At 38.8% G+C, this 18,578-nt stretch overlaps 1 protein-coding gene across 7 annotated transcripts in view; it reads left to right on the top strand.

The window, feature by feature from the left end:
* LOC134539946 (serine/threonine-protein kinase pelle-like) overlaps positions 1-18,578 on the top strand; it is a 128,155-nt gene that overhangs the window by 33,142 nt on the left and 76,435 nt on the right. For 3 of the 7 annotated variants that reach the window (XM_063382327.1, XM_063382326.1, XM_063382322.1), the window contains exons 1-3: positions 61-405; positions 4,232-4,417; positions 13,392-13,495. In XM_063382327.1, the coding sequence (XP_063238397.1) occupies positions 297-405; positions 4,232-4,417; positions 13,392-13,495 (399 nt within the window). In that variant the 5' untranslated portion in view covers positions 61-296. Of the gene's footprint in view, positions 1-59; positions 406-4,231; positions 4,418-13,391; positions 13,496-18,578 lie in introns of those variants that run through there. The other 4 variants (XM_063382323.1, XM_063382324.1, XM_063382325.1 and 1 more) reach the window with 3 other exon arrangements.

Below are 18,578 nucleotides of genomic sequence, written 5' to 3'. Positions count from 1 at the left end.
CCGGCGTTAATCGATTTATAAGACATTATCACGTCAAAAACCCACTTACATTTTACATCAACGCATGTAAACCATTCTGCTTAAATTTGTCTACCATTTCGTTAATAAATGGATTGGAATGAAGAGGGATATTTTCGTTGGTTGGTATGGGAAGAGGATAAAGTGTAAGAGTGGTGTATCTACGTCGTTGTCGTATTTAAATAGTGTTTATTTTATTTTTTCAATTTTTGAGGTTATGAGTTTTGTTACTGTTGATAGTAATCACATCAGAGTGATAATCATACTTTGGTAGAAAGATGCCAACATCCGTCCAAAACGATGTTAAATATATTTATCAGTTACCATACCACGAACGTAAAGTTTTGTGTGCAATATTGGATCAACGTGATATTTGGGAAGAGTTAGGTAAGATATTTGGAATACAATAACTTTTGATTTTTCATTTCTGTTCAAACGATATTAATCAAACTAAACGTAGTCTGAGATCTTACTTCGTTTTCAATGAGTTGGAGGGATGTACTGTTTTCCCCATCCCCAACCTTCTGATCACACCATTTTCACTGAGCCCAAACGTAGAAGGTATAATGTTAACTCATGGGCCTCGTATGTATTGGTAATTGCTTTTTATTTCGTGTGCAGTTTATATCAAAGTTTTCTAATTCATATTTTCTTTCTTAACTAAGTTTATTTCGGTTATGGTACAATCAGTTTCACATCATAAACACATTTAACTACTTGATTTGTTTAATATTTTACGTTAAAATACTAATAAGTACGTTTCACGGAATAATTGCCCCAGGGCACAACGTTCCGTATCGCGTATCAAGTTTATATTTAAGCTTTATAATGTATTGCCTTCAAATAAAAAACACATTTTACTACTTAATTAATTATATATTTTTTACATTAAAATACATGCGATTGGAATTGTTACACAGTAGTCTAGATCCCGATATAATCATATTAATGACTTCATCAATATGGTGGTGCTGATGTGTCTACCACCCACACATTCTTATGGGACAAGGGCAGGAATATGGGGGTTTTGCACAAACCACAATTCTGTCTAAAGCTAACTTCTGGGTATCATTATATACTAGCCTCGCGTATTCAAATGTTGGACACAATACTGAAGTAATATTTCACACACTATATAGTGTTCTATACTTCATTCCTACCTATTCTCGAATAGGTCATATGTTACCAAAGTAATATTTTCCATGGTATCTTGTTCTATGCTTCAGTCCTACCAATTTAAGTATAGAACACGAAACCGAAGGTACAATTCAAATGGTATTGTATTATATATTACAATCCCGTCCGGTTTATTATATTTTGCGATACCACATTTTATTTAACTGTAGAATATATTGTAAATATGTAGTTGGGCGGTATTTGCGAAAAAAATTGTTAAAAATCCGAAAATACCTTTATTTTATGCTCTTCAATGTCCTCTTTTAATTAAAAGTGGCGGAGGTAAGAAATTCCAAATACTTTAGGAGATATCTAATTTTTAAATTTCATCATATGTAGTTAAGCGGTATTTGCGAAAAAAAATGTTAAAAATCCTAAAATACCTTTATTATATGCTCTTCAACTTCCTCTTTTCATTAAAAGCGGCGGAGATAAGAAATTCCTAATACTTTAGGAGATATCGAATTTTTAAATTTCATCACAATACCAGTGCCGTGATGTGGCGGTTAACATTGTTTCTTGTTTACGTACGAGGTACGAGTATCTACTTTTTTTATTGGATAATGATATCACGTGATTGTTCGTGATAGGCCAGAATTCAAACGAACCAATACGTGATTATTTAGTTCATTTATTGTTTAAAACGGTGTTTAATTACCGCCTCCAATTTAGGTGAGTTTTTAACGTTTCTAATTTTAAAGTCTTATTTGTTATTTTGATATTGTTGAGCAAGTAATAAGTAACAAAAAAAAAATTATGTGAGTTGTTACTGTGCATCCTTTGTTACGGGTTTGTTAGGTAAGGTCAGTTACATTATAAATAATTTAAAACTAAAGAATAATTAAAATTAATTCACATTATTTTTAATGTCGGCTTAGTTTGAAAGTATTAATAATGTAACTGACCTGACCTAATCAACCATTTTATTAATTACGCATTGACGATTCACGTATTCACGAACACACGGCAAAATAACAAAAATGGCGTCGCTCGAATGGTTCCACAGGTCTTGTATTGCAAAATTAAAAAATTCGATATCTCCTAAAGTATTTGGAATTTCTTATCTCCGCCGCTTTTAATGAAAAGAAGAAGTTGAAGAGCATATAATAAAGGTATTTTAGGATTTTTAACATTTATTTTCGCAAATACCGCTCAACTACATATGATGAAATTTAAAAATTCGATATCTCCTAAAGTATTTGGAATTTCTTACCTCCGCCACTTTTAATGAAAAGAGGACGTTGAAGAGCATAAAATAAAGGTATTTTCGGATTTTTAACATTTTTTTTTTCGCAAATACCGCCCAACTACATATTTACCGAATATATTACCAAAAATGTATTCTGTAGGCCTACACCAATTTTTTTTTCAAACCAAGCATGTGAATCTTTACAATCTAAAACGCCCATTCCAGCGCTTATACCAAGAACGTAGATGTCATAATTACTTCAGCACAGTCTTAATGACTACAATATCCCTACCATTTGCGATGTAAATGTCTATATATTTTTATATATAGACATATACCCTCACCAAAAGTTTTGTTATGTTTTTATCACTTTAAGGATTGCAAAACTAACCTTTAGAAAATGAGCCCTTTTTACATTACATACTAAATTTTATGATTCATCTAACCAAGTAAACTTTTATATTAACATCGCAAATGAAACTCTCACAATAATCTAACACACACAAAAAAAATTGCACATAAAACACAAATTCAAATTACAAACTTTTAACAGCCTTTAAAAACCTTTTACCTTTCTTGGCTTTATGGAAATAATTGTTTACTGTCAGTATTTCTCTTGTAGAAATAAAATTTATGTCGAAAAATATTTGTGATTTCGCCATTTAATTTTTTGTATATCACAAAACACGAATCATTGCTTACCTGTTTACTATAGTCACACAATCACACATTATTTCTCTACACTGCACTGTTATATTTATTCAATATAAATAAAAACTACATTGCTTTTCTCTCGTGAATTACTACACTTATATCCACACATATCCAATAAATTTCTTAATACCTACGTATTAGGTACTTACTGTGTACTTATTTATTCACTTCATTAAAATCATTATTCTACTTATTAATTAATTCCTCCTTGTGCCATAATTTCTCCAAAAATCATTCTATCGTTTGTGTTTTTTTCCTTATGGCAATTCTTGGGATTTTGGTGTTGCCAATATTAGGCACTATATATTCTTTTCAGAAATCCAATTATTTAACATTGGTCAACTTCTCTGATGTCATACATTTACCCTACTTTATTTCTGACCAATAGTAAGGCCGGTATCGAATTTTGAACCTGACCCAACAATTGCTCCTCAATGTCTTATATACATGTATTCAAAATCAAATATATTTTTATTATTAAGTATAAAGCTTTGCATCAAAGATACAACTGATTCCCTTCCATACGTTTATATTTTATTTTAAAATAAAACTAATTATGCAATAAGTAGCTAATACAATTTGTTGACGTGATAACGTCTTATAAATCGATGAACGCCGAAATATTGTCATGTTCTGCCTGAGTCGAGCGTGCAAGAACCGGCCAACCACCGTGCGAGAAAATCTTCTATAATATCAAACAGGTTATGGTAGGCTTTTTAACGAATTGTTCGTGATTATATTTAAACAAATTATTTAAATTATATTTGCAAAAACTGTAAATAATATTTGAAAATTAAAAAGTACGCAACTTTTCATGAATGTTTTCTTATGACGTTATCACGTAAAATTATCGTCCGTAAACCGACTTTATAGACAAACCTCCCCCCCTTTTTTTTGTAGTGTTTGTGTCAGAGTTTTATAAAATAAAAAGATACTATAATCCAGTACTTAACCAATGCTGTGATGAAATACACCTACAAAGGGCTTTTAAATAGCTCTGCCCTTTCGAAAAAGAATTGTTGTTTTAGTTTGACCATGCCATAGCCCAGATATTGCACAGAGGAAAGAGTGCACTCCTACAGCGCCACGGCAGAGAGTGGGTGCCGGGTGAGAGCCGTGCGACGTGTTGCGCAGGCGGGGAGCACATGAAGCTGGACGTGCTGACGCTGCAGACGCTGCGCCGCGAGACGCTGTGCGGCCGCTCGCCCACGGACGCGCTGCTGTGGCACTGGAGCCAGCAGAACCACACGGTGGTGGAGCTGTTCGTGCTGCTGTCGCGCATGCAGCACTACCAGGCCATGCTCGTGCTCAAGCCCTTCGGTAACCACGCGTCCCCTGTCTCCAACTGAGAACAATCACAACATAGAATGTCCTAAGTTATGCCTGTTCTAAGTTGTGATAGTTCTAAGTTGTGTGGTTCTGCATTGCATGTTTCTAAGTTACGTGTTTCTAAGTTATGACAGTTCTAAGTTGTGATAGTTCTAAGTTGTGTGGTTCTGCGTTGCATGTTACTAAGTTACGTGTTTCTAAGTTATGACAGTTCTAAGTTTTGATTGTTTTAAGTTGTGTGGTTCTGCATTGCATGTTTCTAAGTTACGTGTTTCTAAGTTATGACAGTTCTAAGTTACATGTTTCTAAGTTATGACAGTTCTAAGTTTTGATTGTTCTAAGTTGTGTGGTTCTGCATTGCATGTTTCTAAGTTACACGTTTCTAAGTTATGGCAGTTCTAAGTTGTGTGTTTCTAAGTTATGGTAGTTCTAAGTTTCGTGGTTCTGCGTTGCGTGTTTCTAAGTTATGATCGTTCTAACTTACGACAGTTCTGAGTTACGTGGATTTTTTTCGAGGTTTCTAAGTTATGACTGTTCTAAGTTGTGTGTTTCTAAGTTATGTGTGGTTCCCTCTGCTTGTGGCCGTCGCGCCCCCGGGTTTGCCTCGCCGGCAACTGTCTATTTCTTTTACGTTATTTTCGTGATTACATTTGGAATGGTATGTTTTAGTCATCATTCCTTCCGAGGTTATGTAAATGCTGCATTTTATAAATGAAATTATTTCATTGCATTAAAAAATAATACATGGTTTATATTGATATAGGTAGATCATTGTCTTATTTCCACTGTGTTGGACGCTGCAGTTAATGTTTATGTAATTATCTGTTGTGTAAAAAATTGTACCCATTTATAGGAAAATGTATTCATAATTTTGGTAATGTGAAAGACAATTAAAAATGTAGTAGGTAAATTCTTTGCGGGTAAAATGTTGTAATATGTGTGATGTTTTCTTAGGTTGGCAATGTTAGAAATACTGGTAAAATATTGCGAAAGGTTGGTTGGATTAGTTCAGCAATATTTTAATATTTCAGATTCTAGCAGGAATTTGAAAAGAGTACTTTTCGGGATAGTAAAGATCTTTCACAACTAGGAAATTTCCTTTTTTTTTTAAATCGTAATTTAAATAAAATGATAGTAATGCAATAGCATAGCCACATTTGATTGGCAAATGATTTAAAATGCAGTAGCCAAGTGATTTTAATAGATTTTTCCTTTATTAGAGGTATGGAATACAAAATTTCTATTAAGAGCATAAATGTTTAATGATTATGTTATGTTTTATACTAATGATATTTTGACACTATTATTAGTATCATTGATCGTAATGTGGAGTCAGATAGTGTAAATATTGAAATTATTTAATGTATTTAATAATTTCGGTTTCTCTAGCCTACCTCTCTCAGTTTTAAGAATTGTATCTAGAAGCTTGTGTCTGAAAGTCAAGGTAAAGTGTGTCAAAAGTATGTTAAATACTAATATCGTGACTAGACCTTGTAATAAAGCGTAAACAAATTCAAATGTACGGTTTATATTTGTGTGTAATGTTTGTGACGACGGTGACAATACACTTTGGTTTGACATGCACAAAATCACACTTAATAGAAAAACTTAACTTAACTTATTTATTTTAAACTACAGATGGAATTTGTTATTACTCTCAACTTCAAAGAATCTAACAATTCTTTCACTTGAGTGAATTATCTTTACAATCAAATGTTAATTATTTGGATGTTATTTATTTTAACTAACTTAAGTCCGGTAGAGCTTGGACTACTGGGTACGTAACTTGCAGTACCAGTCAACCAAAATTGCAATACGTTATTCCAATATCAAATTCCATCTATACTAGCTAATACTATCTATGTAGTTCGGGATCGCGATTCCGGAATTTGATTTGTAAATCTAAAGATGAACAAGTTAATCGGTTTCCTTTACTAAGAATATTCAATATACCTAATATAACAAATTCTAGTTCTGTGAAAAATGTTCATCTTGTTTAAATTGTAATTCGCTTGGGTACTTCTATAGTCAGCGAGTTTTCGGGTGATGAGGTAAGGGACCAAAACTTGCTGCAGGATACCCACGAGACGTGTAGGTTCTCGGAGAATCCTTGGTTCGACTCGTCCAGGACTGCGAACTTGGTGTTGCTCCTCCGTTCTCTAGCGTGCGGCAGGAATACATGCCGTCACGACTCCATCCTTCAGGCTGTGGGCTGCGACTGGACTGGATTGGGAGACGTTCATCCTTCCCGGGCTTGAACTGCGACTTTTCAATCTTTGACAGGATTCTTCTTTCTTCGGAATTATAAACGGCATTTAATCTTCGTAGTTTTAAAGCAAATTAAAGTCATTTGGCGATCTCTTGAACATGGATTTTTGTTGACTTCTCTTCTTAAGTAATTATTTAAAATCTTGATGTCTGAGTATTATCTTCATCGATTAAAAATATTATTTTCTTCAAAAACTCAGTTAATATTGGCATTAATAACCATTTCCAATCTTATATAAATATTCAATTATAAATCAATGTCAAAATCGTTGCTTTCTAGCTGTTGTCTTAATCAAGTCTCCATTCGTTCTAAAATAATATTTTCCCCGGCACTAGTAAACGATTTTCTTTAGTTTATTGTTAAAACAAAAAATAGTAAAATTACTAACCATTACTGACGTGTTCATCTTTAAAATTAATAGTGGTTTTAAAAAATACTGCTATGCTAGCCTTGACAAAATTTAAAATAAAAAATAACATAGAGTAATACATAGACAAAACGATAACCAAAGAAATTTACTGTCTGAATTAGTCATAGAGTACAAATATAAACATACAGAATAAAATGTAACTAAACAAAATAAATATTAAAGGAAATTAAATATTCACTTTCTATAAAGTGTAAATATTGCCTTTATAGTAATCAAATATACATCACTAAATGTTGGCTGATGTGTCATTTGCACAGTCTAGGCATACAGGGTCACGTCATGCATGTTGGTTCACTACTAACACCAGGAAGTCAGAATTGTAATTATTGTTTATTCTAATCTTAGCAGTGCCTACAGCCTGTAATTAATGTTGGTTTGCAAATCTTGTTCACATATGCTATGAAGTCTCCAGGGCCTAAACTGGCCTCTGGTAGAAGTCAAAGGCATGTTTTGATGACAACAGGGGCGTGGCCCGATTCTATTATCTGGAGCAAAGCTGTAACGGTTTCTAAGAATTTTAGTCATAGCACAAATAATAATAAAATTAATTTCACTTTATTAAAATTGCTTAGTATGCTTTTTATTAATTCATTCCAAATAATACTGTTATTTTCAATTTAAAACATTACAACATTACAACAGAAAATTGTACATGACATAACATGAATGCAGCAAAATATATTTGAAAACAACAATAAATAATTTATTGACTTCATATTGCATAGGCTGCAAAAACATGACAAGATATGAATAAAACTAATCACATATAATTGTATCAAAAATTTTGTAGTGACACTTTTAATAAAAATTTACGTTACATTACACAATATTTAAAGGTTCTTAAACAATTAAGTTACATAAACATGTAAAAAGTAAAAACTCAAACTCTTAAACAAATGCAATGTCCCGGGGGCCCAAAGCAAAGAAATAGAGAAACAATTTACATGGTAAGGTACACATGAGATTAAATATGAACGTTATAAAATCGTAGTTTCGGGATTTCATGTAATTTTTAACACTACAGCACAATGCAAGCGCACATAAACAAGTCGAGTGTATGACAATTATCAAGTCATACAGGATGTCAAAGTTTACCATCTGCCCAATGGAAGGGAACAATAGAAAAACTTCAGCTCGAAATTTAAGTGAGACATAAAAATTTACGTTACAAAGAAGTACAAACGTTATACCATGATCTGCTGCCGTAAATTAGTTTGACGAGCGTAACATGCACACTGATGCAACATAGTAATGTGAAACTAACATGAAGACAAACTCACAAAGTTTATTCCAAACAATAATTTTGCAGTGGCAAGCCGAAAAATATAATTTTACACATTAACAGTGGCGGATTTACAAATTTTCCAGGTATAGGCTGCAAAGTTTTTGCCGCCCTTGCCTCTACAATTTTCATGTCCTAGATTAAGTTCGTTACAATCCCTTTTTGCGCGATTTTTTGTTGGCAAAATCATCTATTATATCGTCGTAAGTAATATTGTTCATTAATTCCGACTCTATGCACAAAAGTGCTAAAGCGTTTAATTTTTCTTGGCTCAAGGTCGATCTCAGATAATTTTTTACCCTTTTTAGACAAGAAAAACTTCTCTCACCCGAACAATTTGTCGCTGGTGTACATAAGGCCATACGAAGGGCTATGTCCAAGTTCGGATAAACGTTCTGCAAACTTTGTTTTCGCAGAAACGAAGATAGACTCTGTAATGATGTAAAATCTGGTTTTACCAGAATGCTTTGCGAAGATATGTGGCTTTGAAAATGTATGCATTCTTGAACCAACTCAGTCTCTAAATCATTAGGATACATTTTTTCTAAGGACAGAGCCTTTTTCGTAAGGGTTGATAATGATAACTCGCTCATTTTGGTCAGAAATGAAAATTTTTCATTGAAATTGTCATATGCCTTCTTCCTTTTTTCTAATTCGGATACGAGTCTATCAATGATGACGAGAAATGTATTAACCCTGAAAGTATCGCTAGTATCACTCGCTGTCATACTCATTTCTTCATCGGGTGTTTCATCAGCAAATTTTTTTCTTTTCAGTTGTCTTTTTCCCAAGTCTTTTGTGTACTGCTTCGACGCACTTAATTCCATTGCCATTTCTTCGAAATACTTGAAGTTTTCTCGTTGCTCTACGAAAAACTTGCGAAGAGATTCATAAAGATCGGCTACAGTAATCAAATCTACGGTAGAAGCCTGGATTTGAACATTTACTTTGTTTATTCTTTCCAAAAAAACATTCCACACAACAACCATCAACGCTGTTTCCAGTTTTTTTAATTTTGAAAGAATTCCCATTGCTTCATTTCTTGTGACAGGCTTTTCGGTGCAGTCATTCCTGATTGTTTCCAAAGCTTTAATGGGTTTAATGACTTCGTGCCACGAATCTCTCAAACTTCTGCATGCATCCTCTCTAGCTGACCAACGTGTGAGGTTTACTCTCTTGACTGTTTTGCCTTCTCCGACTTCAGTCATCAATATCTTCCAGCGTTGTGTTGAACTTGAAAAAAAAACGTATATTTCTTGGAGCAACATGAAGAATCGACAAGCTTCTGTGCAAGATTCAGCAGTCGCAGTTGCCACTAAATTTAAAGAATGGGCAGAGCAAGGAACGAAAAAAGCAAACGGTGCTTGACTTTAATTTTAGCCTGTAAGCCATTGTATATGCCAGACATATTTGCGGCATTGTCATACGATTGTCCACGGCAGTCTTCAATGTTCAAACCCAAGGTTTTTAGTTCCGAAGTAATGGCAGCAAACATTTCTTCAGCTTTATGTCCCACTGAGGGCAAAAACTTGAGGAATCTTTCACAGGGTTCTCCTGTTTCTAAAACATACCGAATCACGAAGGTGAGCTGGTCCACATGTGCTATATCCGGTGTTGAATCTATGATTAAGGAAAAGTATTTCTCCCTTCTTATCTTACTTCCGGATCCTTGATTCCCAAATCGTTCAATATGACTGGCTAAGAAAGGATCAAACTCAGCTAACAGTTCCAGAATCATAAAATAATTTCCGTTGTGTGGATCGCCGAACTTTTCACTTTTTCCTCTAAAAGCGAGACCTCTTGAACACAGCCGCTTCACTACAGCAACAACCCTTTTCAGAACATTTCTCCAATAAGTAATTTCTTCATCAATTTGCAAATGCAGTAAATTGTCGATTCGACCATCAATCGCACTTCTAGCTTTCAGACTAAGGATACTGGATTTATGACGCGCAGAGTTTTCATGCTGAGCTACTCGGTGTTCTGCATTTTTCCAGTCATTAAATCCTTCGTTCTCGAACTGAGTTTTATTCTCCAATGGACCGAATGCTAAACATGGTTCGCAATATACGGAACTCTTACTTTCAGAGTAAACCAGCCAATTTCGGTCCTTCACTTCATTGTTTTTCATTTTTCTTTGAAAGATACTCACTGGCAAGAAACGACGTTGATCAGCATATAGTTTTCCACTTTTAGAGAAGTCAGAAGACTTGTTTTGATAAAAGCCGCATCTTGCAATAATTTCCCTTAAAGTATCGTTAATTTCCCATAAAGCTGGATCTTTGTTTTGATCTACAGTTGTTTGCTTTTGGTCATCATTTAACGATTCGGTCTGAGAGGCATCTTCAATTTTGGAGCACTCGTCGTCAAGAACATAATCATCAGTTTTTTCTTTAGTCGATAGTTCAACAGATGACAGTTGGGCAGCAGAATTAAAGTCCGTTTCATCCTTTCCAGATTGCATTGTTGAAGTTCCCGTTTTTTCGACCCAATTTTCATTTTTAAAAAAACTGTCAATTTTTGTGGTTTTTCGTATAATTTGCTCTTGTTCTTCTTTTTTTATTTTGGCCTTCTTTTTGTACTCCGCTCCACTAAGTCGCTTTCTCCCATCACTCATTTTCACAATTTTTTCTTCAGGAACTGAAATGGAAAGGATTAAATTAACAAGTTTATTTTTCGTACACAAGCAGCGATAGGGGAGGGCAGGGTAACGTAGCCAGAGCGAGCAAAGTGGCCATTGGCTGTTACTCAGCTGGAAAGTGATGAAGTTTGGTAGCGAGGATGTGAAACATTTGTAAGAGACGCCATTAGTGTTCTGAGAGCACCCGGTCTGTTTGCAGTGAAAGTTATTTGTTTTATTAAGGTTTTACTGGTTTTACTATTTCTGATGTAACATGTAAGGTAAGTAATAATTACTGTTGATCATTATTAAATACACAGTAATGCCATAATTATTTAATATAGCCTATCCAAATTAGCATGTTTTAAACTTTAATACCACATATTAATAACTGTAGAAGATGTCTTTTTTTTTGCTAGTTTTTTTGTAATGGCGTCTCAGAGGGCAAAGTGGCCAGCCACCACCGCATGTTCACTTTGCCCGAACTGTATATACTTAGCTCTATTTATGTATTACTAAATAATAAAACAAACTATTGAACATTTTACATTTTTTTTTTAATCTACACTGTAAATTTCTAACGTGTTTTGCAATGTGTGTGTTGTTTTCGTGTGGGGAACGACCTTACACAAAAATTTGCCAGCAGGAGAGGCTTGGCAGATAAGGTGGCAGTATCTCAAGGACGGCTCATATTTCACAAACAAGTGCAGGTGGCCGGAAATGGTATCCTGTGATTTAGTTTCCTTAAGATAAAAGAAAAATGAAAAAAAAAAAATGTCATATCATTTACCCGATTAGTGCGACGGGCAAACAAAAAACAAACATGAGTCGCTCCAATATTTACATTTTAATGGTGTTTTGATTGTACGAAAACTATATTATTGAAGGGTTATTTTATATTTTGATTTTAATTACAATATACAATTTATGTATCGTTTTATCTTAGGATGGCCACGTTACCCTGCTCACCCCTATCCTTCATTCAGAATTCACATAATAAATAGTTAACGTAAAAACGTATTTTTTTAATGCTATCACGAAAAAATTAAAATTTCTTTGCATGGTTTCCGATGAATTGTTTATTGTGAATTATTATTTCTATTTTTTGATGTTTGCTTCATTGAAAAAGACAAAATGACAAGATAACCATGAGCAATCTTTTAGAATACTATTTATAGTTAATATGAAAATGTTCTAAATTTAACGTGACCATGTTCCAAGCTTCAAAATGAAAAATATTATTGCAGGGCTTTTTCAATAAATTTATTCGTTATCGTTACAGATGCTTTATTATAATGTATTATGATTATAAAAAGTTTTTACTTACCGGTGCTGTGAAAATATTCATACAATGATACAATTCACGAAACACTTCGAAAAATAACAGTCCACACGACACACCTACGTAGAAATATCAATTCGTTATGCAATACACGCGTAAGACAACTGTGGTCCCGACTCCCGAGGTAACAGCTCTAATTGCCGCCCCACCCGCGACATGACGCGGTTCGACCCTTGAGGCGGACTAGGAGAAGGGAGGGGACAGTCTGGCGGAAGGGATAGCGGCGGAGGGAGGGCGGAGGGGCCCTTCTGACCTTGGGTAGTCACATTTTTCCCGGGACCATAGTTGTCTTGGGCGTGTAGTGCCAACCGAGGCCTTGTCCATTAAAATTCGCATTTACTGACTAGCGAACTAGCTGTTTTACTCTGGAATATGGAAGTTTGCTACACGGATTCACGGAACGTACAAAGACAAGGGAGAGGGGAAAGTCATCGGCAAAATTTGTTGCAGACTTCTATTTGTAAAACATCAGAAAACAGAAAACCGTCATGCAGAAATATTTTTGATTTCTATGAGGTAGCAAAAAAAAAATCGGTCCCCAAATTTGCCGCCCCAAAAATCTGCCGCCCTAGGCTCAAGCCTACTCAGCCTACTGGTAAATCCGCCACTGCACATTAAACTTCAAAGCTAGAAGCACCAGCACAAGTCATTCACTGTTACTTACATTGAGTCACGCCTGCATCTCTGACGTGTGCGCCGCGGAACTCTCAAATCAGTGATTCACAAGCGACTACATGCGAATGTGAAAACCGTATCCAAGTGACCTCGGTCTTGAGCAAACAATTAAAGAGGTTTAAATGATGCTAGCAGTTGCTTATATGCCCCACGGAGGCGCTATCGCATCTGCGAAGACTCCGGAGGGTAGGGAACACACACCCTGGGGGAAGGGGGAAGAAGAGAGGACGGTCTACCACGTCCTCCGTCATGTATCTCTGGAACCACGGGATGTTGCACAGTACTCTGGAAGTGGAGCCATGCCTGTGAGAGGCGGGAGGGGACAAGTGCAGGGCTGTTTGTTCCAGTGGACGAACAGTACCACCGCCTCATCTACGAGGGGGAGGAGAACCTGGGTGTTCTGGGTGCATCACGCAACTCGCGCCAGCAAGACACGCCGCATCCCGGCATGGTGAGTTGCCTTCGTGCACTATCGTGCACGCACCAGTCTCCGGCCCTTACCTTCGCTGCGGGCCGCACGTGGTTCCGAGTTTCCCGGCTTCGTTTCATGTGGGTGTACTGAACGATGAACCAAGCAAAGAGGCTTGTAACAGGAACCAACATTATAGGAGCAACACACTCCGTCCAGCATTGCCAAGAGGAGACAGAAGTCTACTTTGGCATTTCATTCTCTTATGTTATCAGGGAAGAAATTACATTTTTTAAGACTCTTTCAGCATATTCATTTTATTATCTGGATGTCTTGTTTGAAACGGGATTAGTAAATTACATGTTTTTTTTACTATATATTAACTAAGCTAGTCTTTCTTTATAAAAAAAAAAATTGAATACAAATAAAAATATTCATTCCGAAAATAAGCTTATGACTACCTATATTTGTGTAATACACTAGTTATTGACTACTGGATTAGTTCTGAAAATAGGAACATTCGTTAATGCTCGGAAGATTTACAGCAATAATTATCAGAAATAAAAAATAAATAAAAAAATTACCAATAAAAAAAAACATTGAAATTATGATTCTAGTTTTGAATTTAACTCTTTGAAATGAGTGCAAATGTATAATAATGTAGGTACATATTAAAATAACAAATTGTCTCATTAGTGCTTATTAAGTGCCAGGATAGCAGCCATAACTGCATTACACTCTTTGGAACAAAGCATAGAGTTTTTAAACAAGCTGTTTCAGGAATACTGCAGAAAATTAAAAAATATGTATATTAACTGAATACAGTTAGTAGTTTAAAGGAAAAGCTATTAAGTGCCTTAGTAAAGCTTCACAGAAACATTTTTTCTCGTCATTTTCTCGTCAATTCCAATGTTTGTGAGTGTTTACAGGAGTGTGCGTGGTACTTGGGTGGTTCTCTCCCACATCATGGATGTGGTAATTGTCTCCCACCTCTTGGATGTGATAGTTGTCTCCCACCTCGTATATGAGGTAGTTGTCTCCCACCTCTTGGATGTGGTAGTTGTCTCCCACCTTGTGGATGTGGTGGTTGTCTCCCACCTCGTGGATGTGGTGGTTGTCTCCCACCTCGTGGATGTGGTGGTTGTCTCCTACCTCTTGGATGTGATAGTTGTCTCCCACCTTGTATATGAGGTAGTTGTCTCCCACCTCTTGGATGTGGTAGTTGTCTCCCACCTTGTGGATGTGGTGGTTGTCTCCCACCTCGTGGATGTGGTGGTTGTCTCCTACCTCTTGGATGTGATAGTTGTCTCCCACCTCGTATGAGGTAGTTGTCTCCCACCTCTTGGATGTGGTAGTTGTCTCCCACCTTGTGTATGTGGTGGTTGTCTCCCACCTCGTGGATGTGGTGGTTGTCTCCTACCTCTTGGATGTGATAGTTGTCTCCCTCCTCGTATATGAGGTAGTTGTCTCCCATCTCTTGGATGTGGTAGTTGTCTCCCACCTCGTGGATGTGGTGGTTGTCTCCCACCTCGTGGATGTGGTGGTTGTCTCCCACCTTGTGGATGTGATGGTTGTCTCCCACCTCGTGGATGTGGTGGTTGTCTCCTACCTCGTATATGAGGTAGTTGTCTTCCACCTCTTGGATGTGGTAGTTGTCTCCCACCTTGTGGATGTGGTGGTTGTCTCCTACCTCGTGGATGTGGTGGTTGTCTCCTACCTCTTGGATGTGATAGTTGTCTCCCACCTCGTATATGAGGTAGTTGTCTCCCACCTCTTGGATGTGGTAGATGTTTCCCACCTTGTGGATGTGGTGGTTGTCTCCTACCTCGTGGATGTGGTGGTTGTCTCCCACCTCGTGGATGTGGTGGTTGTCTCCTACCTCTTGGATGTGATAGAAGTCTCCCACCTCGTATATGAGGTAGTTGTCTCCCACCTCTTGGATGTGGTAGTTGTCTCCCACCTCTTGGATGTGGTAGTTGTCTCCCACCTTGTGGATGTGGTGGTTGTCTCCCACCTCGTGGATGTGGTGGTTGTCTCCTACCTCTTGGATGTGATAGTTGTCTCCCACCTCGTATATGAGGTAGTTGTCTCCCACCTCTTGGATGTGGTAGTTGTTTCCCACCTTGTGGATGTGGTGGTTGTCTCCCACCTCGTGGATGGGGTGGTTGTCTCCTACCTCTTGGATGTGATAGTTGTCTACCACCTCATATATGAGGTAGTTGTCTCCCACCTCTTGTATGTGGTGGTTGTCTCCCACCTCGTGGATGTGGTGGTTGTCTCCCACCTCGTGGATGTGGTGGTTGTCTCCTACCTCTTGGATGTGATAGTTGTCTCCCACCTCGTATGAGGTAGTTGTCTCCCACCTCTTGGATGTGGTAGTTGTCTCCCACCTTGTGGATGTGGTGGTTGTCTCCCACCTCGTGGATGTGGTGGTTGTCTCCTACCTCTTGGATGTGATAGTTGTCTCCCACCTCGTATATGAGGTAGTTGTCTCCCACCTCTTGGATGTGGTAGTTGTTTCCCACCTTGTGGATGTGGTGGTTGTCTCCCACCTCGTGGATGTGGTGGTTGTCTCCTACCTCTTGGATGTGATAGTTGTCTCCCACCTCGTATATGAGGTAGTTGTCTCCCACCTCTTGGATGTGGTAGTTGTCTCCCACCTTGTGGATGTGGTGGTTGTTATCTCCCACCTCGTGGATGTGGTGGTTGTCTCCTACCTCATGGATGTGATAGTTGTCTCCCACCTCGTATGAGGTAGTTGTCTCCCACCTCTTGGATGTGGTAGTTGTCTCCCACCTTGTGGATGTGGTGGTTGTCTCCCACTTCGTGGATGTGGTGGTTGTCTCCTTCCTCTTGGATGTGATAGTTGTCTCCCACCTCGTATATGAGGTAGTTGTCTCCCACCTCTTGGATGTGGTAGTTGTCTCCCACCTTGTGGATGTGGTGGTTTTCTCCCACCTCATGGATGTTGTGGTTGTCGTCTACCTCGTATATGAGGTAGTTGTCTACCACCTCTTGGATGTGGTAGTTGTCTCCCACCTTGTGGATGTGGTGGTTTTCTCCCACCTCGTGGATGTGGTGGTTGTCTCCTACCTCTTGGATGTGATAGTTGTCTCCCACCTCGTATATGAAGTAGTTGTCTCCCACCTCTTGGATGTGGTAGTTGTTTCCCACCTTGTGGATGTGGTGGTTGTATCCCACCTCGTGGATGTGGTGGTTGTCTCCCACCTCGTGGATGTGGTGGTTGTCTCCTACCTCTTGGATGTGATAGTTGTCTCCCACCTCGTATATGAGGTAGTTGTCTCCCACCTCTTGGATGTGGTGGTTGTCTCCTACCTCTTGGATGTGATAGTTGTCTCCCACCTCGTATATGAGGTAGTTGTCTCCCACCTCTTGGATGTGGTAGTTGTCTCCCACCTTGTGGATGTGGTGGTTGTCTCCCACCTCGTGGATGTGGTGGTTGTCTCCTACCTCTTGGATGTGATGGTTGTCTCCCACCTCGTGGATGTGGTGGTTGTCTCCTACCTCTTGGAAGTGATAGTTGTCTCCCACCTCGTATATGAGGTAGTTGTCTCCCACCTCTTGGATGTGGTAGTTGTCTCCCACCTTGTGGATGAGGTGGTTGTCTCCCACCTCGTGGATGTGGTGGTTGTCTCCCACCTCGTGGATGTGGTGGTTGTCTCCTACCTCTTGGATGTGATAGTTGTCTCCCACCTCGTATATGAGGTAGTTGTCTCCCACCTCTTGGATGTGGTAGTTGTTTCCCACCTTGTGGATGTGGTGGTTGTCTCCCACCTCGTGGATGTGGTGGTTGTCTCCTACCTCTTGGATGTGATAGTTGTCTCCCACCTCGTATGAGGTAGTTGTCTCCCACCTCTTGGATGTGGTAGTTGTCTCCCACCTTGTGGATGTGGTGGTTGTCTCCCACCTCGTGGATGTGGTGGTTGTCTCCTACCTCTTGGTTGTGATAGTTGTCTCCCACCTCGTATATGAGGTAGTTGTCTCCCACCTCTTGGATGTGGTAGTTATCTCCCACCTTGTGGATGTGGTGGTTGTCTCCCACCTTGTGGATGTGATGGTTGTCTCCCACCTCGTGGATGTGGTGGTTGTCTCCTACCTCGTATATCAGGTAGTTGTCTCCCACCTCTTGGATGTGGTAGTTGTCTCCCACCTTGTGGATGTGGTGGTTGTCTCCCACCTCGTGGATGTGGTGGTTGTCTCCTACCTCTTGGATGTAATAGTTGTCTCCCACCTCGTATATGAGGTAGTTGTCTCCCACCTCTTGGATGTGGTAGTTGTTTCCCACCTTGTGGATGTGGTGGTTGTCTCCCACCTCGTGGATGTGGTGGTTGTCTCCCACCTCGTGGATGTGGTGGTTGTCTCCCACCTCGTGGATGTGGTGGTTGTCTCCTACCTCTTGGAAGTGATAGTTGTCTCCCACCTTGTATATGAGGTAGTTGTCTCCCACCTCTTGGATGTGGTAGTTGTTTCCCACCTTGTGGATGTGGTGGTTGTCTCCCACCTCGTGGATGTGGTGGTTGTCTCCTACCTCTTGGATGTGATAGTTGTCTCCCACCTCGTATATGAGGTAGTTGTCTCCCACCTCTTGGATGTGGTAGTTGTCTCCCACCTTGTGGATGTGGTGGTTGTCTCCCACCTCGTGGATGTGGTGGTTGTCTCCTACCTCTTGGATGTGATAGTTGTCTCCCACCTCGTATGAGGTAGTTGTCTCCCACCTCTTGGATGTGATAGTTGTCTCCCACCTCGTATATGAGGTAGTTGTCACCCACCTCTTGGATGTGGTAGTTGTCTCCCACCTTGTGGTTGTGGTTGTTGTCTCCCACCTTGTGGATGTGGTGGTTGTCTCCCACCTCGTGGATGTGGTGGTTGTCTCCCACCTTGTGGATGTGGTGGTTGTCTCCCACCTTGTGGATGTGATGGTTGTCTCCCACCTCGTGGATGTGGTGGTTGTCTCCTACCTCTTGGATGTGATAGTTGTCTCTCACCTCGTATATGAGGTAGTTGTCTCCCACCTCTTGGATGTGGTAGTTGTCTCCCACCTTGTGGATGTGGTGGTTGTCTCCCACCTCGTGGATGTGGTGGTTGTCTCCCACCTTGTGGATGT

The sequence above is a fragment of the Bacillus rossius genome, chromosome 16, assembly GCF_032445375.1.
Source record: "Bacillus rossius redtenbacheri isolate Brsri chromosome 16, Brsri_v3, whole genome shotgun sequence".
NCBI classification, from domain to species: domain Eukaryota; kingdom Metazoa; phylum Arthropoda; class Insecta; order Phasmatodea; family Bacillidae; genus Bacillus; species Bacillus rossius.
Note: the sequence above shows the minus strand (reverse complement) of the source record. Positions and strands in the feature narration are given on the sequence as shown.